Consider the following 24,050-nt stretch of genomic DNA (forward strand, 5'->3'; position numbering starts at 1 on the left):
CACCACTAGAGAAAGCCCGTGTGCTGCAAAGAAGACCCAATGCAGCCAATAAATAAATAAATAAATAAATTTAAAAATAAATAAATATATAATGAAAGAATAATCTTAAGAAATTAAAGAACAGCATAAAATAAACTTGAAGCAAAGAGGAGGAAAGAGATACTGAAGATAAAGTGGAAATAAATGAATTAGAAAACCAAAAGCCAAGTAGATTTGAATAATAAAACTAAACCTGGTTCTTTCAAAACAGCAATAAAATAAACAAACCCTCTGGCAAAAAGATCACACAAACAAATTAGAAATGTAGAAGAGAGCATGATCACATATATAGAGGCTATTTGAAAATTAGATGAGAATACTATAGCCAACACTGTGTGACAAATTTGAAAAATCTAGGTAAAATGCCCAACTTTTGGGGTAAAATCACCCAAATTATTTTACCAAAGGATAAAAAATTTGAAATCAAGACTAATAAAAAAGAAGATTTGACAATGGAGGTAAAAATGTAACAGGCTAAGAGAGCTGTTTGGGCTAGTTCCAAAGATTTTTAAAGTAGCAGATAATTCCAACATTGTTTAAATTGTTCCAGAGCACAGAAAATATGGAAAGGTTCTGAAACCATTCTTATGAGGCTAACCTATTCCTGAAACCAAAACTTCATAAGTATAGTTTTAAAAAAAAAACTCACTTATAATAAGGATGTAAAAATTTGAAATAAAATATTAACAAGTTGTATGTAACTATTACCTATGATGATATGACAATTAAGAAGGGTTTACAGCAGGAATTCAATGATTGTTCCATATTACGAAACCTATTAATGCACTTGTCTACAACAATCAGTTAAAGGCAAAAGTATCATATAACCATCATGACATATTAAAACTGCGGCAAAAGCAGAGTTTCCTGATTCTGGAGCCTTAACTTAAACTTCCATCTTCACACCTATTAGCTGCGTGACCTTGGGCAAGTTGCTTAATCTAAATTTCATCTCCTCATTAGTAGAATGAGTTTTTAATAGAGATTAAATGAGATAATCCTAACAAAAGTTGTGAATTCTCATCCCCCCAAAAAAATTAAAAAATAAAAATCACGTTGAGAACATTTTTGTAGCAGAGAAGAATAACTGTGTCATCCTTATATGCATGATTTTCATTTTCCTTTTCTATAATTTCCTTTTGAGATTGCTTTCCAGACATTTTGAAGACAACCATCACTATGAGCCTTTGTTTCCTAATCAAATTGTTTCTCTTTTCTATCAGGAAAAACCTCCTCTTTCTGCATGAACACTAGATTACTAAAAATTAAGATGTGGTTCTAAATCAGTCAAGTGGATAAATGCTTGGGTGAGAATTAGTGGAGGAACAATAGTAAAAGCCACTCAAAAGGCTCCCTGGGGACTAAATCTGAGTCAGAGAAGTGTGATAAGAGCTTTGGAAGGATGTAATCCATGAAACTGCGGACAAAGTACATGGCCTCCTCATCCTTTTTCTCTGAGTATTTTCTGAATTTGCCTCCATCTTTCTCCCCTGTTTCAAATGCAGACCCAACTGTTGTATCTTAACCATGGCTCCTCCTTTACTGTCAGGAACTTCATGTTGCTGTCTCTCTATTAACTGAAACAATGTACTAACCAGTATAGAGATGGTAAGATCAATTAACATGGGTAGGACATCAGCCTGAATACACCTGTTTGTATGCGTAGTGGCAATTAGCTACACTAGTTTATCAGCATTCACACCTGATTGATCTCCTGCTTGACGGTGAATGTCAGGAAATAGCTGTGGTCACAAAACTAAAGTTCTTTCTTTTAGAATTCTAACTGGTCTGTTGAATCTTCTTCTTGGATTATAAATTAAATGAAACTTTGTGAATATATGAAATTCAGATTTCAAACAATCTGAAACCTGATTCAACAGTTATGTATTAATAACTTCCAAGATACTTGGTAATAAAGGAACTTGAATAGTGGCTGAATGTGAAAATATATGTAAGCTGAGAAACAAAGGAGAAGGAGATTAAGATGGAAAAATTAAGAGAAGGAAGAAGAGTAAATATTTGTGAAGCAGGGTGGGAATCAGAGGTTTTATGGAAAGTGAGCCACCCTGAGGCTTCCACAAATCTGCCCAGAGCACAGTCTGCCAGGCCTGAATCTCATACAGACACATCCACAAGGAATAATATCCAGATACCATGCCAGGCACCTTCCCTTGGATCTGTGCATTAGTCATAAACCAAATCTTCATGGCAAGAAAAAAACTCTTTTACCATTTACTAAACAATAGGAGAATATTGCCTAAAAAATTCATAAAGATTTTTTAAAAATACAAATTAGGAGGTTAGGATTAACATATACACACTACTATATGTAAAATTAATAATCAACAAGGTCCTACCATATAGTACAGGGAACTCTACTCAATACTCTGTAATAACCTATATGGGAAAAAAATCTGAAAAAGAATAGATATATGTATGATAATCACTTTGCTGTACACCTGAAACTAACACAACATTGTAAAATCAACTATACACCAATATAAAATAATTTTTACATAAAATAAAAAATTAAAAAATAAAAATAAAAATAGTAACAAAAAAATAGATACATGGCTGGGAGAGAGGATATCAACTAGTATGCTTCTTCTGCAGAACAATCTAGCAATACATATCTAAAGCCTTCACAATATTTATATTGTTTGACCTGGTGATAAGCCTTGAAGACATTATGCTAAAGAAATAAATCAGTCACAAAAGGACAATCACTATGTAAGTCTACTTATATGAGGTACATATAGTAGTCATATTCATAGAGACAGAAAGTAGAATGGTGGTTGCCACAGGCTGGGGGAGGAGGGAATGAGGAATTATTATTCAACATACAAAGTTTCAATCTGAGAAGACGAAAAGTTCTGGGGATGGATGGTGGTGATGGCTGCAGGACAACGTGAACATGAAGGTACTTAACGCCACTGAACTGTATGCTTGAAAATGGTTAAAATGGTAAATTTTATGTTCTGTATATTTTACCACAATTAAAAAGCGCTTGTGAATATTTAGCAACAGGAAAATGGTCAACATGGGAGAAATAGTATCAAATATTTTTCAGATTTTCTACAAAAATCATTGAAAGCTTATGTAAGGAAGAAAAGATCAGAAGGTTAGTCCAAAGCATAAAATGTTAGCAGACATTATTTCCAGGTGAGATTATGAGTAATTTTCTTCTTTTCATATTTATCTGTATTTTCTAATTGTTCTAAGCAAATATGCAGTATATTTATAACTAGAAAATAAAATAAAATTTAAAAGCCCACCTACTACATCTCTATCCTCCTACCCTGCTTTATTATTATAATAATGGCACTTAGGACTACCTGGAAGTATATTGTATACTTATTTGTTTCCTTGCCATAGTCTGTTTCCCCAGCTAGAAGGTAAGTCCTATGAGGTCAGGGGTGTCTGAGTCCTTAATTCTTGAAGAGTTTCAGGCACTTAATGAACATTCCATAAATATTCGAGTGAAGGAGAACGAGTCAATGAATGAACGGATGAGGGAATGAACAGAAAATCAGTCATCCTCAAGTACGGACAGGGGTATCCCTTTGTCCTGTGTCCCCACTTCAGGTGTCTTGGGTAGCAACCCTCTTCCTCCCATCTGTAACCAGTTTAGGATTGGAGGAAGGGCTTTCTCCATATTAAACATCATCAGAATGAAATAAAACCTGAAATGCGTCCAAAGTAAGACTAAGAGGATAGGAAGTAATCTAGAAACCCTATGGCGTAAAGGATAGTTGAAGGGCCTGAGAATGTGAGAGAGAAGACTTAAAAGGGAGGGAAAATACAGCCATTTCCAAATCCTGGAAAGTAGTCAGGGGGAACCATGCATTTATTTCATAAATATCCACTGAGCCTCTTCCAGGTGCCAAGGACTGACACAGGCACCAAGAAAACAGAAAAAAAGAGAAAAAACAAAAAAAAGAATCAGATTTCATCTGCTTAACTCCTTAGGGATCACCAAGGATTAGTGAGAAATTTGGAAAGACAGATTTGAATGCATTGTAAACAAGACAGTCCACAATAGCATTTGTTAAAGTTCATTCCATGGAACCCCAGAATACATGGAATGTTCATTTATGTTACATAAAAAAAAGAATTCTGGGGCCAAATAAATTTAGAAAATCTTGAGATGAAGTTAGCACTTTTTAAACTACAGCACAGGACTCCTCAGGATCTTTAATACACCATTGTAAACTTTGACTCTCCTAAACAGCTTATGATTTCTTTCCCCAAACCTTTCAATCCAGAGGACAATTTTTCTAGGCCTCAAATTCCATGGGATGAGCATTAGGAAAAGTTATCCTCTCTTCATAATGAGAACATTCAGCTCTGGAAACGGTGGCCTGCCACCATGGATGCAGACAGGCACTGCGGCTTGCCCCTGAGACACACTGGCACCACACACCACAGATGCCCAAGTCTTCATTCTGAATCACTTGCATCAATCCAGTCCTCTCACCTCTTCCCCCTCACCTCACAGTTTTCCCAGTTACCAGTCTCAGCACTCAATTATTCCCCTTTCCATCCTTGCTTTGAATCTGGCCTTGAAGAACCATGCCTTGTGTTTCTGCTTCTGACTTGCACTCTATGTAATAACGATTCTGGTTCTTTCCCTAAGCTGCCTGGGGCCACCCTGGGTAAGGCTCCCCTGGTTCAACTCTTCCATCCAGCTCACTGTACAAGGAGAAGGGAGACAAGGACACCATAAATGGGGAGAGTTTGGGCTTGCTAATGTGGAAAGTTTCTCCCTGTTCTTATTTTCAGTTACTTCTTCAGCAGGTCTGAGATCCTGTAATGTCTTATTTCTAGACACTATTTTCAATACTTATAGCACCTGGGAAACCAGCTATTTCTCTAACTGCATCATCTTATAAGTTCTCATATGAAATGCAGATGCTCTGCTGCACAATTGAGAAATCTTTCACATGATGAGACAAAGCCACTCATCCAAGGTCACTGGGCTTTGTTCTACCTTCCAGCCACATGAATTAAAACCCGTGGTGCCTTTGAGGCCTTGACACTCCTGTGGGGAGAAACTCTTGTGGCTTTAGACTATAGTCCACAAAGCCTGGCCCATTTTTGTTCTCTTACCTTGTAACTTGGGTTCTCATTCCAAAATCCAGTGACCTCATTGATTGCAGCACTTCAATACAGCCCATGTACTGGAAGAAGAAAAAAAAGAACAAGTAGGAAAAAATAGCACAAAAGATAGCTCTTAGCTTCAGCGTGATTTCCTGGGAAACGCCTTAAATCAGCTCCCAATATCAAATTACATTTGCACATTCAGCCTACCATTGATATTTCTGACCATTAATGGCCACATGCCTTAAGCTGCAGTTCAGTTATAAAACATCGCCTAAATCCAAACTATGATATCAGGAATACAGCCGTCATCCCTGACAAATGTGAGCTCAGAGGTTAAGAACTTGGGCTCTGGGGCCAGATCGTGTGAATTTGAATCTTGGCTCTACCAGCTATCTGTTATGGACCCTCAGCAAGTTACTCAACTTCCCTGCATCTCCTTTTGTCACTAGTAACATAGGGATGCAATTTGAATTGTTGTGAGAGTTAAGTTATTTCCTACCAGTGTTCTGAGAGCAGTGCCTGGTACATCCACGTGCTCAAATAAACATCAGAGGAAGCGAAACTAAATGTTAGACAAATAATACAGGAATATCAAATCTTCTAGGCAGATAAAAATAAGCATATAAATACAGATAATACAGGATTTAGTAATATAAGATCTTATTTTTTTGTAAGATCATTTATTAAGAGGGTTCAAGAAAAAAAAAGGTCATGTCATACACCAGGAATGAGTAAATTTAGCTTGAACGTGGAGTATTGGAAAAGGCACTGTGACTTATAAAGCTAAAAGATGGTTTATATTTAACGTGGCAGCAGCGGGCGCTGTGTCAGGCTGCTGGAAAGAGAATGATGGGTTTCGTCTGTGTTTGAGGAGCCTTATGTCAGTATGAAGTATGTATGAAGGAGGGTTAATAGCGAGGAAATAAGTGAGGATGCTGCTGTCGTGAGGGAAGTAATGACAGCTCACACCAAGGAGGGATGGTGGCAGTAGCAAGGAGGGGACAGATTCAAGTGACATCACAGAAATAGATACTACACGATTTGGCAGTTGATTTGATCTAAAGACTAAGAGAGAAGGATGAGTCAAGGATGACTCAGACGTTTCCAGCCAGGGCAGCAGAGGGAACAGTGATTCCATTACCAGAAACAGGAAAGCCAGGAGAGGGGAAGATGAGTTGGTTTGGGACCCACTGACTGAAAGATGCTGCTGGGGTATCCAGGAAATAACAAGCCGACAGTTGAAAATTGGATTCTGGAATCGTGGAGAGGCGTTAAGCCTAGGGAGGCAGACTTAGTAGTCTTCTGTGTATGTAGCTCTGCCAGGTGAGGCAGTGGGAGTAATCCTCTTAGCAGAGGCTCAGTTGACAAGGGAGAGTGTTTCTCTGAGAGTGAGCTCGGAAATGTTATAAGAGCCAAGTGGTCTGATTGAAAGTGATCTGTCGGCTCCTTGGAAATGATACGCTTCCTGTTTAGCTCTCTTGGGGAAGCCTTCCAGCCTCCCTCTGCTTGTGGAAAGATGGCAGGAGCTGGGGGTGCCTCCCCAGATACTTCTTGTAGTATTTCTCAGCAAATTCTGCAGGTTTCGCATCCTAAGAGCAGGTCAGTGCACTGAGTGTTGCCTAGAGCCTCGTGTAGGGTAGAGCGTGCTGGCCAGGACAATTACCTGGCCGTTCTCAGCCAGATTCTTGTTCATCACGTTCCTCCTGGGGGCAGGGGGTGGGGTGGGGGTGGGGGTCTAGTATTGACCAAAAAATTTTTTTAATATTTTATTTTGTTCCAATCACATTTAACATCCCAAGGCTTGAGTACCTCAAGGAAGTCAGGATGTCTAGAGATGTCTGTCAATAAAACATTAGGCTTATTAGGAAAGGAAAGCTAGATGTAGGGGGCACGGTATTAAGCCCATCTCAAAACTGTCATGAAAGGAGATGGCAAGGGTCCAAGCTCCATTTTGAGGGTGGGTTGAAGAGAAAGTTTTCCTTGCTCACTGGCTGCTCTGGCTTTTCCTGCCTTTCAGTGTCTCCTTCCATTTGAGAACTTAGCACCTGCTCCCCTATTTCCTGCATCCCTCACCCTAGAAAGAATGCACTCCCCACAGAGGTTGGGGAACAGATCTGGGCTATACCTCCAGTCCCCCCAGGAAGCCTTGTGGACGCAGAAGTGGGTGTCATCTTTCCCTTCAGATGTAAATTTTCATTTTAAGACCAGGTGGTACAGCCTATCCGGGTAGAGTTTCTGAAAATGGGACGAAGCACCTCCAGTTTTCACAGCCAGCCAGGCTGATTCTTAAAAAAAATGAGTATCAGGCAACGTCCTGCTTAAAACCCCTGGCATTTATTATCAAAACAAACTCGTCACTATCAACACTGAACCCCTGTGTTTTCTGGCCCCTGTTCACCCCTCCAACTGCACGTGTGTCACTCCGTCCCTGTGCATTTTGCTGCCACGTGGGCCCTCCTAGTCCTCAAGTATACCCAACTCTTTCCGAACACAAGTCCTTTGCGCTTGCTGTTGCATTGCCAGCTCTGCCTAGCTCTTCCCCCACTGCTCTGCAGCACTGACTCCTTTTCGTCCTTCAGTTTTTAATTCAAATGTCACTGCCTCAGAGGCCTCCTCCTGCCACCCTTCATCGCAACCCCTCATTTGTGGTTTCATGCCACTGACTACCATGTTTACTTGTTAATCTGCTTGTTTATCACCTGTCTTCATTTCCTTGTAAGAGTAAGGGCCACGATCACCATGGTATTCCTAACACCTGGGACAGTGCCTGGGCCACAGCGGGTACCCAACGCATGCTGGATCAAAGGGTGGAGAAAGCTTCTACGGCTCCGCTCCAACATTAGCTTTAAAATAAGTAGAGGGAGGTGAAGATCTGATGGTTCTCTCCAACCCGGGGCATGAGTGAGGAGTACAGGAGAATTGAGGACTCAGAAATTGACTCAAGGGAAGGTGGGGAGAACGGGCCTGACTCCCCAGGTGCTCCAGGGGTGGTGCTGGGGGTAGGGGGGAGGCATGGGGAGAGCCCTGAGTGAAGCTGACGGTGGGGACTCCAACAGGGGAGGAGAGTGGGCTGCGTATCTGAACAGGAGTGAGGGAAAGAAGCAAAAACATGTCAGCTGGGGCAGAGCCGCTCCAAGGCTGATGAAACTCAACAGCCATGTGAGGGAGAGTGTCAAATGGGGCAGTTCTCAGCCCAGCGAAGTGGATCACCAATGGTGGGATTCTGGTTAACAAAGAGGAGAGGGGTTTTTAGTGGAGAGTGGGAGAGCGAGGACAGGGAGGAAGGGAATCTTCCAAGGTTTTGTTCTTAATCACGCTACATGGTGATAACCACCTCATCCCCTTCCTTCTAAGGCAGCCCCAGGCATTGCTTCCCATCCCCTCCCCTTCCCTTCCTTGAAACCTGTTTTGCTTCACACCCTCGTCTGTCAGCAAAGGTACACCTTCTGCCAACCTCCCTGCGATAAACGTGAGTCACAGCCTGAGGGGATCGTGACCATGAGCACAGGCCCCGTCCGCCCTGGGCATGTGGGGAGGAAGCCACTCTGGGCACCATGAAGGGAGAAAATCAATGCCCGATTTTCTCCACAATGACCCTGAAGCCCAGATGCAGCTGGTCTTCCCACTGACTCACTCAGTCCATTTCACTCCAAAACCATCCCTGTGAGGAAGCAAGGAGAGGGCAGTGCATGAAAAGAATCTGTCTGTATCTTTGTTTAGGTACCTGATGACTGCACAAGTGGAAAGTGGCTGAATGTCCAGGCCTGAGCGAGGAGGAGTTTAGTTTGTTGATTTCAGTATAAACTTGGGATGACAGTACCTCTCATTCATTTATTAAATGTAGATCTGCATGAGGCATGGTCTCTGTTCTTAAGAAACCCAGCCCCATGAGGACAGGGCAACCATGAAAGAGATGATTTATCTTTTCTTTCTATGAGGATAGTCATTGTTAATTCCATTAAATAGATGAAGAAATTAAGGCCTATTAAAGGGAAGTGCCTGGCTCGGTTTCATTTATTCAGTGAGACTGAATCAGGGCTTATTCTGGAGGCCACGGTCCATTTCTGGGAACCTTTGTGTGAGCCTTGTGGAACAGGAAAAGCAAAAAGAAAAAAAGGTCATCCAGCTGCTTCCACTGACTCTTCCTGTGGTCTTCCCAGGTGTATAGGAAGGTAACGAGCCTGGGGGCCACATGGTAAGAGCAGGCATGAATCCAAGCTCTCCTGGGGCCTGCGGGAGGTGGCACATGAGACAGAAGACACTCCCTAATTCCTGACCCTGTGATGAGGAGAGGACACTGAAGACCTTTATTAGAGGCACCCAGAGTGGTGAGAACGTGGCGGCCCTCAGACACCCTTCCCACTCAGCACCTGACAGACGGCTCACCTAGCTTCCGGCTCACGCACTCCCTTCGTGCCCCAAGGCAGTCACAATATTTTTGCTCCGTCTGAGCTTCAACCACTGGCTTCCAGGGAGACATCAACAGCCTATTCATGGCCTGTGTATCTTGGGTTTTGCATTCCAGAGAAGAAATTACTGGGGTTTTCAGAAAAAAGGAATGAAAGCTAGCTTATGGGAACTTTTCACCTGACTCTTACAGAATGATGACTTCAAAAGACCTAAAGAAAAAGGATACATATTCTTACATCCTCAGAAAAAAAAAAGTCTGCAGGATACATAAGAAACTGTTCACAGTGTACCTCTGAGAATGGAAGAGAGGCAGCCATTTGTTATTTACTTTACATTTTTGTATTGCTTATGTTTGAAAATAAGTAGATGGTATTATTTTAGAGTTTAAAGATTAAATAAAGCCTACCACTTAACCTCTTGTAATCACAATTTATAAATTACTAAGTAGGGTTAAATCCCTCTTTTTCAATGGCATATTCCCTTCCTTAGAACGTGCTTGCCCCTGTGCGAGGAGCATGGAGGAATACTGTTCAAGAGAAGGTTTAAGACATTGGCCCTGCACTCGATAAGACAAGGAAGAATGACACTTTGAAACAGTCAGAACGCTGAAGAACAGTATATCAAGTATGAGATGACAAGGGTCTGACCTTCATGTAAATAAATGTTCAGCAATGGTAGAGGCCACCAACGTGGCCTGAAGACACTGCAGGATTTTTCTGCCACCTCTAAATAACACCTAGTCTTTCCCATTAAAAAAAAAAAAAAAAGCAGGGGGTGGGAGTGGGGAGAGGACATGCTCTTCATAACCTCGAGACACTGTCTCCACTTCCATACGTTCCACTCATGCTTCAACCCACTACAGTAGTTTCTGGTCTCAAGACTCTACTAGAACTCCCTGAGCTAACCAATGATCTGCTCGTCCACTCTAGCGACCTGTTCTGGTCTCCGGTGCACCTGTCGAGGGCATCTGCCATTGCTGACCTCTAGCCACCTCCTCCTCTTTCCTCGGAATTTCTCGCCCTTCTTGGTTTTCTTGAGAGCGCTCTCTGGTTCCTCATTTTTATCCTCTGACTCTTCCTTCTCTGTCTCCTTTGCTGCTTCCTTTCCCTGCCCTCCCCCAAGCCCCCCCACCCCCGTCTTTTCCTTAAACACCATCCCTTCTCCTGTCACTCTATACCATTGGTTCTTAACCCTGACTGCATATTAAAACCACCAGGGAAGCTTAGAAAATTCTGGTTCCCAAGTTTTACTCCAATCCAATAAAATCCATATCTACCAGGTATACTCCTTTGCCTTCACTTATTACCTGGGTGCTGATGGCACACAGATTTTCAACTCAAGCTCTCTCCCATGTTCCAGATCTGTATAATCACAGGAATATTCCACTTGCATCTCAAATTCAATATGTCCAAATTATTCCTCTCGGGTCTCAACCAATAGTATCAGCATCTACCTCTTTATATAAACTGGAAAACACAACTCTTCCCTTGCTTTAAAACCCCTCATGCAAACAGGGGCCAAGTTCCATCAATTCAATCATCTCTCACATCTACCCTGCCTTCCTCCCTCAGCTCCACACTCTGCCCCAAACCTTACCACCCTAGTTAAGGCACACACTGTCTCTTAATTGCAATAGAGTGGACTCACATCATATGCATGTTCAGTGCACTTAATTCAACTACTATATCCATTTGGCTGGCAGAAAGTAGAGATCAGTTCCTTTGTTCAGCCCTTCAGTCCCCAACCCTACTCCTCAAACTAGACTTTGACCTCAACTGCCCCAGGGAAAGGGGACCTCTGCAAATTCAAACAGAAATTACAAGTCACTGACTCTGAGCCTTGATGGTCCAGGTACACAGGTGTTAAAGATTTCAGGGATTACCGAGTGTATTCTTTACCTGAGTTTCAGCCTAGTGCTGAATTTGGAACACAACCCCCCTTAGAAGGAGTCTCTGGTGTCCCACTCTCTGAATCTGCCTTTCCCAGTGCAGCCAGCACCTCACTGGAAAGCAGGTCTAGCATGATATCAATCCATCCTATCACACTTCATTCCCACCCTTACAGACCCTACACCTTCTTAAAGCAGAGCTTCTCAAACTTTAGAGAACTTCAGAATCACCAGGGAAACTTAAATGGCAGATTTTTAAAAACAGGTTCCTAGGATTCTGACAGATTCTGCTTCAGTTGGTCCAGGAGATTGCACTTTAATAAGCACTCGTGGCTTCTGCTACAGCTAGTCCAAGAATTACACTTTGGAGAAAACATCAGTCTTCAGGAAGAGATCCTACTTTCTTAGCTTAATGGACAAAGTCCCCTACTATCATCATTCAAAAGTTACTTCCATGAAACCTCTCCTCTTTTCCTCCTTTCTTACCTTCAGCTTGACCCCTAACTTCTCTGGACCCTCCTCCACACTGTATGGATGTCCAGAAGACCTTTCATAAAACATTAATGGGAAAAATGGTACAGATCAACCGGTTTGCAAGGCAGAAACAGAGACACAGATGTAGAGAACAAACATATGGACACCAAGGGGGAAGGTGGCGTGGGGGTGGAGGGCTGGTCTGGGATGACTGGGGGATTGGGATTGCCATATGTACATTACCAATAAGAAAAAATATATCAAATTGTACACTTTAAACATATGCAATTTATTGTATGTCAATTATATCTCAATAAAAGTTCTTAAAAAAAAAAGAAACACTAATTGTCCATATGGCTTTTATTGGTCAATGTGTCCATATGTCTTTCAGAATAGGAATGGTGTCTGTTTCTTCTTTGTCTCCTCAGTGTTGAGCCTAGCTCACCAATGTTCCTGGGATGAATGAGTAAAATATGACTTGAATAACTTTTAAGAAAAGATAGGATGTGTATATAAAAACAATCATATTAAGGATTTAGATCATATTAATCCTTTATTCAAACTGAATCTCATCTAACTTAGATTTCTGAAAAGAAAAATCATAAAGTTCAAAAACTCAATGCTTAATACTGAAGATATTCATGATTGAATGGACCAGAGAGAAGAAAGTAGCCAGATACAGGCAAATCTGGAACTATACAGCCTACAAGAAAGACAAAACCCAAACTAGTCAGCCTTGTTTCCATTTGGGAAACCAGATCTGATTTTTCAAGAGAAGTCAGAAATAAGACTTTATTTATGAATTTTCCTAAATTTTAAAACCAACAGGTCACAATGAATGATCCAAAAATTAACTTTAAAAAATTCCATTTATAATAGAATAAAAAACAAGGAAATATTTACGAATACATTGAACAAAAGAAATGCAAAATTTATACTTTGAAAACTACAAAATATTGTTGAAAGAAATTCAAAACGACCAAAATAACTGGAAATTCATTCCAAGTTCACTGATCAGAAGACAATGTTAAGATAGCAATACTCCTTAAACTGATCTACTAACACAACTAAATTCCTAGCAAAATACCAGATGGCTTCTTTGCAGAAATTGACAAGCTGATCCTAAAACTCATATGGAAATTCAAGAGACCCAGAAGAGCCAACACAATCTTGAAAAAGAACAAAATTGGAGGACTCACATGTCCCAATTTCAAAACTCCCTACACAGCTATACAATCAAAACAGGTGTGGTAATAGCATAAGGAAAGACATATAGATCAGTGAAATAGATTTGAGAATCCAAAAATAAACCCTCACAATTACTGTCAATTGATTTCTGACAAGGGCACCAAAACAATTTAAGTGGGGAAAGAACAGTGTTTTCAACAAATGGTGCTGGAGCAACTGGATATTAACAGAGTGAAATAACATACAAAATAATGAAATTAGATATTTATTCCATACCATATGCAAAAATAAACTCAAAATGGATCTAAGACCTACATATAAGAGTTAAAATGATAAAACTCTTAAAATAAAATAGGCAAAAATCATCAGGACCTTGGATATGACACCAAGAGTACAAGCAACCGAAGAAAAAATAAATTGAATTTCACAAAAATTAAATACTTTTATGCTTCAAGGGACACTATCAAGAAAATTAAAAGACCACCCATAGAAGGGGAGAAAATATTTGCAAATCATTGATCTGATAAGGGACTTGCATTTAGCATACATAAAGAACACTTACAACCCAATAATAAAAAGACAATCCAATTTTTAAATGGACAAATGATCTGGATAGACATTTCTCCAAATATGATATACGAATGGCCATTAGGCACGTGAAAAACTGCTCAATGTTACTCATCAGTAAGGAACTGCACATCAAAGCCACAATGAGATACCACTTCACACTATTTGGAATGGCTATAATTTACACAAACAAACAAACTGAAAATAGCAAGTGTTGACAAAGATGTGGAGAAACTGGAACTCTTATACATTGGTAATGGGAATGTAAAATGATAAAGCCATGAGAGAATACAGCTCGGCAGTTTCTCAAAAAGTTAAACTTAGAATCACCACGTGGCCCAACAATTCCACTCCGAGATATACAACTATGAACAGTGAAAACTCATGTCCACACGAAAGCTTTCCCTCAAACGTTCACAGCGGCATTAGTCATAATAGCCAAAAGGTGGAAACAACCTGAATATCCATCAACTGATGAATGGATCAATAAGTGGTATATCATGCCATGGAATAGTGTTTCTCAATAAAAAGGAGATGAAGTACTGATAAATGGTACAAAATGGATGAACTCTGAAAATACTTTTCTAAATGAAAGAAGACAGTCACAGGGACTTCCCTGGTGGCGCAGTGGTTAAGAATCCACCTGCCAGTGCAGGGGACACTGGTTTGAGCCCTGGTCCGGGAAGATCCCACATGCTGCGGAGCCACTAAGCCCGTGCACCACAACTACAGAGCCTGTGCTCTGGAGCCCGCGAGCCACAACTACTGAAGCCCATGCCCCTAGAGCCCATGCTCTGCCACAAGAGAAGCCACCAGAGCGAGCAGCCCGTGAACCACAACTAACAGGAGTCCCCGCTCGTGGCAATGAGAGAAAGCCCGCACGCAGCAACGAAGACCCAATGCAGCCAAAAATAAATACATTAATTAATTTATTTACTTATTTAAAAAAAAAGACATTCACAAAAGACTACATACTGTGTGATTTCATTTATATGAAATGTCTGGAATAGATAATCTATAGAGCTAGAAAGGAGGGTTGGGAGGTTTGAGGGGGTGGGGTGTGAGTGCTATAGGTTACAGGGTTGCTTTTGGAGTGGATGAAGATGCTCTAATACGGGTAATGGGCGCACAGCTCTGTGAATACACCAAAAGCCATTGAACTGTACACTGTATATGGGTGAGTTGTATGGAATAGAATTATATCTCAATAGAACTATTACGAAGCAACAATGACAACAATAATAATAGGCCAAACAAATAACATCTGCAGGCAGCGTGTGCTCCAGACACAAACTAATCAGGAAATATGTGGGAATGGATGAACAACCAATCTGTGAAGGAGGCTTCAGAAATCATTACAGTTGCTTGAAACCGTCGGCACCCTTGAGGCAGAGTTCTTTGCTCTTCCTTTGGGCTCCCACAACATCTTGGTCACACCCCAAGGCTGTCCTCACCCAGTGGAGCAGCAATTGATCTGTTTAAATGTCTACGCCTGCCCCGCCGCTGGACTGTGGGCTTCTCAAGGGCAGGGAGTGAGTCTTAGTCATCATTACCCCCAGCATCTCTTACAGGGCAATAAATGATTTCTTTGAATGAAGTAGCCAAGAAATAATGTTCAGGAAGTCTCAAAATAACCTGCATCCTAACTGGACCATCTGTAATGTGTTCCTTCTTAAAGAGGTTTATTTCCAGTTCAAATAATCCTGAAGTGAAGCTGGTCAAAGCCCTCCTTGTGCTAGGTTTGTGGATGTGCGTCGTGTGAGATGGGAGTGGGACGTCCCTCCACATTGAGTGCCAGCACCAATCTAAGTAAACCTGGGCAGGTGGACACAGGGGAGGGGGACTCTGCCTCTGGAATGGGGAACAACACTGAAGAGCAAGTTTAGAGGGAGTTCAGTGAGACAGGCCTCAAGGGCAGACGCATAAGTGGTCTTGGCAAACGCTGCATTTTCTTCCTCTTCTTTTAAATTGAACTGTTAGTTGATTTACAATATTGTGTTAATTTCAGGTATACAGCTTCAGATTCTTTTCCATTATAGGTTATTATGAGATATTGAATATAGTCCCCTGTGCTATATATAGTAAATCCTTGTTGTTTACTTTATATATAGTGGTATGTATCTGTTAGTCCCAAACTCCTAACTTATCTCTTCCTTTTTCAGAACTGTAAGTTTCTTTTTTATGTCTGAGAGTCTATTAACACTGCCTTTTCTTAGCTGATCTTACAGCACCTTTGAAACGTCCCATCCAAGAGCACCAGGCTGCGGACACCTTCCTGCTCTCCATCATTCTCTGTCCTCTTGTATTTGCTTTTCTTCAGAGCACTTACTGCTGACAGCAGTAGCTTTTGTTTGTTCATAGTCTGTCTCCCCCACTAGAAGGTCAGAGGCAGAGAGCAGGACTGCTCTGTCTCCAACACCTAGAATACTGCCTGGTACACAGTAGTCCCTCAAAATAAACTTTGGTTGATTAAAGTGAACAAGTTTTTAAAATCCAAACATCTACCCTGATGAAAATGCCTTCTGCTCCAGGTTCAAAAGCCCGAAAATTTGGATTTGGCCATTCATCTCTACTTGGGGTCTTCGCAACCAGGGAATTTCAATCCTCCAAGTCCTTAATGTTTACAAAGATGGAATCTTCTAAAGTAAGCTGAGAGTTCTCCTTGTCCCTCCAAAAGCAAGATCTCTCTCTCCAGGGTTCCTGTCCAAGCCAAAGCAGTGTTGTGAAGGGAGCAAACCCTATCACTCTGGCCCAAATCCTTACCTTCTTATGCTCTTTCCCCAGTAAGTAGACTCCTTCGCCTGCAGCAGATGGAGAGAGTGCCTATAATTTAAAAGTTCATTCCTAGTCCCTCTAAGGCAAGCAGAGCTGATAACATCTTAAATATAATCTCCTGGGGAATTTTAGAATTAAATAGGGTATCTTTAAGTTGATTCGGAAGAAAAGTTTCTCTTTGACAGTGGGCAACCTAGGATCCTGCAAATAGACTGCCTTGAGGGCCAGAAGCCCAGGTAAACAGTAAAGTTCTTGGTCTGGTTGGCACTTTGTTGACACTCTAATATGCTAGGATATAAACTGTCTACAAGCATCCAAAGAAAACTTTCAGTTCAGCTGAAAAAGAGTACTGGCTGTCTGTGGGCAAGGAAAGTATGACAACCATCCACATTACACGAGGCGGCTGTGCAGCATCTCATACCAACAACCTACTCACATTGAAAATCCCTTACACACAGGCATTTTTTGGAACTGAGAGAGGTTTTGTCTCTGCCTACAGACCTGAGCATAGACACAGTCACTCAGCTTGAGGGTCATCCCTGTGGCAAAAACCACACTAGGAGCATTTGGAGGGCTCTGACCTCTCCCAGGAATAACTTTACACCCATGTCTTGGGAGACACAAATGGCTCTTTCTGCTGCTGGGCACAGCAGGGAAGTCACATCCAACACGATTAGGCACTTTCGTATGAACAGCAATTGATACTGTCTGTTCTCACGAGTATCATCTCATTTGATCCTCACGGTGAAACTGTGACAGAACCTGAATGGGTGCATGATACCCCTTTTACAGATGGGAAAGGGGTTCTCAGGGGTTCAGTACTCTGAGGGCTGGTTCATGGAGATCTTTTGATGCTTAAAGCTATGCTATTCCATGTTATCTCCCTGACCTGGAGAAGTTGACCATCTAGGGGAGTCTCCAAGCCCTACATCTATAAGAAAATATTAGCTAATGCACAGTGATACTGGACACCGATATAAGAGACTTAGGTGTGTTTCATCCTATTGATGAGCCGTCTGCTGACAGCAATTCCCCCACAGTACCTGGGTCAGGTAAGAGAATACTCCCCGTGATGCTCACGTCTCTGCAGTGCCCCATGCTCCAAGATGGGTAGAGTCCAGGAAGATAGGTACAATGAAAATGAATTCAGGGAACTGAAAACGTCTTGATTAAAGACAGTGCACTGTATCTCTCCTCCACTTACCCACTGTAACAGCCACTATATATATGTATATTTTTTAATTTTAAAAATATTTTTCTCTTTTTAATATATACTTATTGTTATTATCATGAAGAGAAAGATGGGACAGCCAGGCATCCTCCACAGGTGGCAGATGTTTTCATATTCTATAATAACTTCTGGGAACTTGAAGAGCGATTGCTGCATCCACCACCTAAAACAGTAAATTCCACAAGGTGTTGACACCCTTTGTGTTCTAGAGAAACAAAAACTGCACCGTACAAAGGTGAATTCTCCATGAAAAAATATTCTCAATGTGCTCTTTGCAGAAACTCCTTGGGGACCTTATATCTTATACTCAATTTTAATATTGTTGAGATTCAAAAGCTGTAACCAAAAAAAAAAAAAATAAGAAGAAGAAAAATAAGAAAAAAAAAAGCTGTAACCAATAGCTTCAAGCTAAGTCCTTTGTGGGGAAGAGCAGATGTTGGCTCTGTGACCCAATCTCCTAAGAAACTTTTAAGAGCGTTTTATCACTGTGTAGGAATAATTCTAGGACATCAGGAATGCTATTTTCTGAGGTTCTTGGAGAAGGTCTCAAACCTGGTGGATTGGCCTCCATGATGAAAGTGAGAATTGGAATACTAGCGCTACTCAGATTACGTTGCCTTTGAAACAGTAATTGACTACTGTCTCCCGATGGAGCCAGTGAAATCCTAAGTTGTGTCAAAGCATGAATATGTTCAGAAAAGAAGCAGCCTTAGCAGTGCTGCTTATAGGAAGAACAACTGACTAACTGATCATTCAGCCATTTAACTAGAGACCTGTGATTAAAAAGGCAAGCTTTCTCTTATTCCCTGGAAGGTCTTCATTCTTCTGGACACTAGTGTCTAAGCCTCTGAGATGCTGGGACTCCTTATTAATGTAGAATGACCTAGTCTATCCTGACGCATATGGCGACCATGAAAGGGGAGAAGGAACAGACCATAGAGTCTAGGAGCATGGACTCTGGGAGTCAGGCAGGCCGGGTCTGAGGCTCAGCTTTGCATGTACTAGCTGTGATACCTTGGGCAAATAACTTACCTCTTGAGGACTCAGTTTCCTCATCTATAAATAGGGACAATAACTTATCTGTTTCATAAGGTTATTATGAGGCTCAAACAAGGTAATGCAGGTGGGGTGCTGAGCACAGTGATGGAGCATGGGAAGGGCTCAGCCAAAGGCAGTGACTCCTCAGATGACGATGCTGTTCCTCCGCCTCCTCTTCAGTTCCACCTGCCTCCTAGTCTGGGGAGCTGATGAATAAGCCTCAACTACTGTGAAGGGACCTCAATCAAGAGCACTCTTTATAGGAGTGTGATAAACACCAGGATACAAAGTGCTGTGGGAGTGTGTAGGAGGGGCTCCAACCCAGCCTCGGGGAGTCAGGGAAGATTTTTCCGAAGAAGGGATGCTGGTGTGAGTCATGATGGGCAACTAAGCAGACGATGGGGTGAGGCAGTGGGCACACCATGTGCAAGAGGTAAAGGGCAAGAATAAGAGGTGCTCCAGAAGCACCCAATACTCAATATGACTCAAGCCCAGAGATATGTCTGGAGATATAGGCAGGGGCCACTGTACATGTTATCTAGTTCATTGTCTGCCTGCGTAATTCAGTGGGCTCTTGGTGGCTGGCAGCTGGGTCCCATGTACCTTGCATCCTTAAAGTCCCGCACAGTATGTGGCATACAGGAGGCTCTCAATAAATGGTCACAGAACGTCTGACGATTATAACCAAACTTCAGGCCACCTAACATTGTGTGATGCCAATTTCTCCTCATTCTTCCATAAGTTTCCATAAGTGTTGTTACACTTCCACCCAGCCCACTTCACAGACCCAAATAAATACAAGCTAAAAATATAGCCCAGGTCATGAATCATAAATGAGATGGAAGAGCAGTGACTCACAGCAGTTAATCTGCTTCCCATGAGAATGTTGCTGGATGTCCTTTGCTCTGAAAGGTGAGGCAAAATGCCAGCACCATCACTGTACAGATACAGCTAATGTAATTCCCAGGCCTGCCACTGGGTGCTCATCTGGTATTCCAAGGCTTCCATTCAGAGGTGCCAAAGGGCATCAGCCCTGTGCATCCCATACAGGGCAGCAGAGGGAAGGGCCCTGGCACTGAGGCAGACAGGGTACTCTGGGTGTGTGCTCAAGAAATGGTGTAGGGCCCTGTCTACTGTATCAGTGGTCCAACATGTCCACCATCTTGTTGGCTATGGCCTTCATTTGGTCACTCTTATAGCCAAGGCAACGTCTTTGTAGAATGGTTTATGGATGACCTACCAATACATTTGTATTGTTGTCTAATTTAGAACTTAACCTAATCTTATAACCATAGTGTGGGTATGGTCTCTCCTGCCAACCTACAATCCACTTAAAATGCTACAACTTTGGGTTTTCATGTCCTTATTTCTTAGCTCTGAGTGCCTGAAAAGAATTAAAGTATACTCCACACCCCCAAATCACGCAAATCTGTCTCAGCCTTGAGCACTCAGGACATAGGGGTCTTTGTAAAATTAAACACTTATCGAAGGAACGCTGCACACTCACTAATGAGAGCATCTGCAAATACTAACACAAGACAGACAAACTGCAGCAGCCCCGTCAAACTCTTGTTTTTATCGACTTTTCTCCACGCAGCAGTGTCTGCACCCATACCCCTATGTGACGCACCCATCAAATACCCTTAAACTTTTCCTCCTGCCCCTGCCTATCCCATTGAATCGTGCTCTCGACAAACAATCTGAAATCTTGGACAACAGCATACATAACTAAATTACTATTAAAAACTGGGCACCGTTTAAGTGTTACAGGAAAAGGCCAACATTTTCGTCATCAGTTGTCATGTTTAGTCAAACACGATGTCCACAATAGGAACATCTGTATGACAGTGGTTTTCAGCTCTCTAGGACTGTAACCATGACCAGCGTGTGGTCGTGTCTGGAGGCCATGGTGGCCAAAGAACCTCATTCATGCCACCCTCCTTCCCAGTCACAGCACTGAAGTCCGACATGAATGGTCAGTTGTTCAGTTATGCTGAAACCACAGATCACATTAGTCAGTCTCCCACTTGGTGATAAACTGCTGAATGATGCCGTACTAGTTTTCAGCTTTTATGATTTCTTTGAAAAAAGAAGCAGCCGACAATGTGCCTTTGCAGAACTGCAGCCCAAATGTTAATCATCTCTCATTACACTTCTTTGTACATGAAACACAAGAGTTTTCTGTAGCTCAAGTCAGTGAATTCTGACTCCTGATAACATGACTAAAAGGATACTAGGGCTTGAAAGGAACTTAGAGATTATCCATTTCAACCCCTCTACTTTTCATGGATAAAAAAATTACGTGGCTTATCTGATGTCACTCAGCATTCAAAGCACAGGCAGAGGAAAGTCCACGGAAGATACAAAAGTCAGAAATGTACAAAGAGAACCAGAAGAGTATGGTATGGTGGACATTGAGGGTACAGAGAGTTTCACGGAGGAAGAGATTGTTATCTGAACTCAGGGCAGCTGAGAAGACCAACAGGCAAAAGGTTGGAAAACGTCCACTGGTATTTGGCAACTATTGGTTTTAACTGTTGGCCTTAGTGGGCCAATATCAGCTAAGTAGAGGAGTAGAAGTCAGAGAGCAGGACATTTAGAGGGTGATCTAGAGGTGAGGAAGTAAACCAGTGAGCAGAGTGCTTTTGTGTTTTATTTTTGTTTTGAGAACTTTACATTTTTACAAAAGAGAAAAGATAAGCTAAAGGAAGAGGTCACTTTAAGGATGGAACAGACTTGAGCATGCCTGTGCTTATATGACAGAAAGGTTGAGAATAACAGGAGAGGGGGGAGAGAACGGTGAGATCACGGTCCTGGGGAGGCAGAAGTAGAGACTACCCAGGAAATATGTAAGGCCTGATTCAAAGAAAGTCTTTAAATCATGAGCCACGTTCTCCCAAGTACCCAAATTAAATGGCTTTCAAAGTTGGAAGAAACATTTGCCCTTTTCATATGTCTGGATATTATCTGAAGATTCTTAAACATTCTCTTTTTTTGGCTGCACTAGGTCTTTGCTGCAGTGTGCGGGATCGAGTTTCCCAGCCAGGGATTGAACCCGGGCCCCCTGCATTGGGAGCTCGGAATCCTAACCACTGGTCCACCAGGGAAGTCCCTTGAATATTCTTCTAAATAATCAAGGCCAAGCCCAAGTTTGCAGAAGTAGAAATGTGTTAACAGTAGACAGCTGCATGATCCTAGCACTTCAGCAACCACAGGGCTGCTTCAGAATTAAATCACAGGGGCACTGTGATCGCATCAAATCAGCATTAAAACAAAACAAAACGAAACAAAACCAAACCCTAGACTCATGAAACTTTTGCATTGGAAAAGACTATTTGTGCCCAGCCCCTTATTTAGGTGACTTGAACAAGGTCACAAAGCTCTAAACAAGTATAGACATCTGCTAACCTATTTGCTCTATCACAGGTATCAAGTTCCCAGTGAATTCTAACATATATTTGTGAATCAAACCCAAATAATGCCTTTAGACTACTCAAAGTGACACTTCAGAGAGCAACTCAAGCAGAATCTCAGATTCGATTTGCTTGTTTTATAGCTTGTACTCTTTTGGTAAAAAATCTCAGCATTTTTAGCTGAGAAAGAAAAGACAGCAGGAAGATCTGTACTTGCCTTTAAAATCCATTAGCATGATGTAGATCATTAGTACTATCGATTATTAAATTAAGTAATGACTTTCTACAAGAATATATAGTTCATTGTAAGTAATCGAAAAGAGGGAACAGCAAGTAAGATTCTAGAGGCAGGGAGAGGTCAATCGATAATAGCTAACAATGGGAGTTTAGTTCAGGTTTGAGATTCTCATAGAAATCAAGAAGCTTCTTTCCTTTCCCCTTGCTAACTATACTCTGAATCTCTAACCACTGCCCTGAACACCCTGACCAACAGCATTCATTGAGGACACAAACGGAAACCAAGAAGAATAGGTGACACCACACAGATGGCTCTAGACCAGCCATTCCCAAAGCACCTGAAGAGGATCTCTGCTCATAGCATCATTTCCTTTAACATCCTCCTGAAATCCTGTATCCTCCAGAAAGTCCTCTGGTCCCCTCACTGAAGAACTGAGGTAGACAATTCAACCATTACCAAAAATTATCCTTTTCAGCAATCTACACCTACACATTTTGAAGCGATCCAGGGACGGGCAGCTGTTAAGTCCTTCACAGCTCTTTGCTAACACTGTGGGATGACCTGCCTTTGTCTTGTCCATCATAAACCATGAGCTCCTAGGAGGCCAGGGTGGAGACTCTGGGTTGCCTGCTTATATCTTTTCCCCTCTTTTCCTTTCTTTCTTCCTTCCATACTAACAGAACCCTCAATGTATCCAGCTTAAAAACTACCATTTCCCAGCTTCCCTTGAAGCCAGAAGACCAATGAGATGTATGAGAATGTCACTGCGGGAGGACTTCAGGGAACTACTTAAAAGGGGCTAACTCATCCAGAAGGTGTATGATTTTCGCCCTTGCCCTTCCTTCTTCCTCCTGCCTGGAAAACCGACATGATAGGGGCTGCTCCCATGGCCATATTTGCAATGAGTGAGTCTGAGGATGGAAGCCATGTGTTAAAGATGGACAAACAGAAAGATGGAAGGAGTCTGGGTTATTAATGACTATGGGATCACTATGTAGCCTTGGTCTACCTACTTATGGACTTTTTTCACATGAGCAAAAAAGTAAATCTCTGTTTTGTTTAAACTCCAGTTATTTGAGCCTTTGTGATAACCTAATCCAAAGTGACACAGAGGCCTTTTAACCTGGGCTTTGGCAGATGGCAGCTGAAGAGTCAAGGGCTCCTCTGCGGCTCCCTTCCTACAGAATGAGAGCTCTGGGAGAAGGTTCAGGACTAGAATCAGCTCAGTAGTTCTTAAATAGATTTTCCTTTATACCGGCAAAAGTAACATTTTAATCCCTATTACCCAAAAGAAGAGCTCTTACAATAAAACCTTAAATGGAAGTCTCATCCTTGACAAGTTTAAATGTCCTGAGAGTGCAGAAGGAAATGCCCAAAGAGTCTTTTTTTAAGTAAGTCAACACTAAAGCTTATGCTTGTGTTTTTCTCTTATGAAAGCACCTCAGTCCTTCACTCAGAGCCTATGTACTCTTTTTTTTTATATATGGAAATTTATTTATTCAACTTTTTATTTAGCCAGTATTAACTTGAGCTCCTTTTTCATGGCAGACAATAAAAAAGCTAAAATTGAGCATAATTATACCAACCAGGAATGGTAATTATTAACATGATGGTATGCTCTATTTTATTCCTTTGAGCAATGTATATATACAAAAAATATATTTTAATGTCATTTTTAAAGTAACT

The 24,050-nt window shown here is 41.7% G+C and overlaps 1 protein-coding gene across 1 annotated transcript in view; it reads right to left on the reverse strand.

The window, feature by feature from the left end:
* SHC4 (SHC adaptor protein 4) overlaps window positions 1-24,050 on the reverse strand; it is a 124,706-nt gene that overhangs the window by 80,117 nt on the left and 20,539 nt on the right. Inside the window, exon 2 of the mRNA XM_057724513.1 lies at window positions 5,149-5,219. Within this exon, the coding sequence (XP_057580496.1) occupies window positions 5,149-5,219 (71 nt within the window). The remainder of the gene's footprint in view (window positions 1-5,148; window positions 5,220-24,050) is intronic.

The sequence above is a fragment of the Hippopotamus amphibius genome, chromosome 2 (assembly GCF_030028045.1).
Source record: "Hippopotamus amphibius kiboko isolate mHipAmp2 chromosome 2, mHipAmp2.hap2, whole genome shotgun sequence".
NCBI classification, from domain to species: Eukaryota; Metazoa; Chordata; class Mammalia; order Artiodactyla; family Hippopotamidae; genus Hippopotamus; species Hippopotamus amphibius.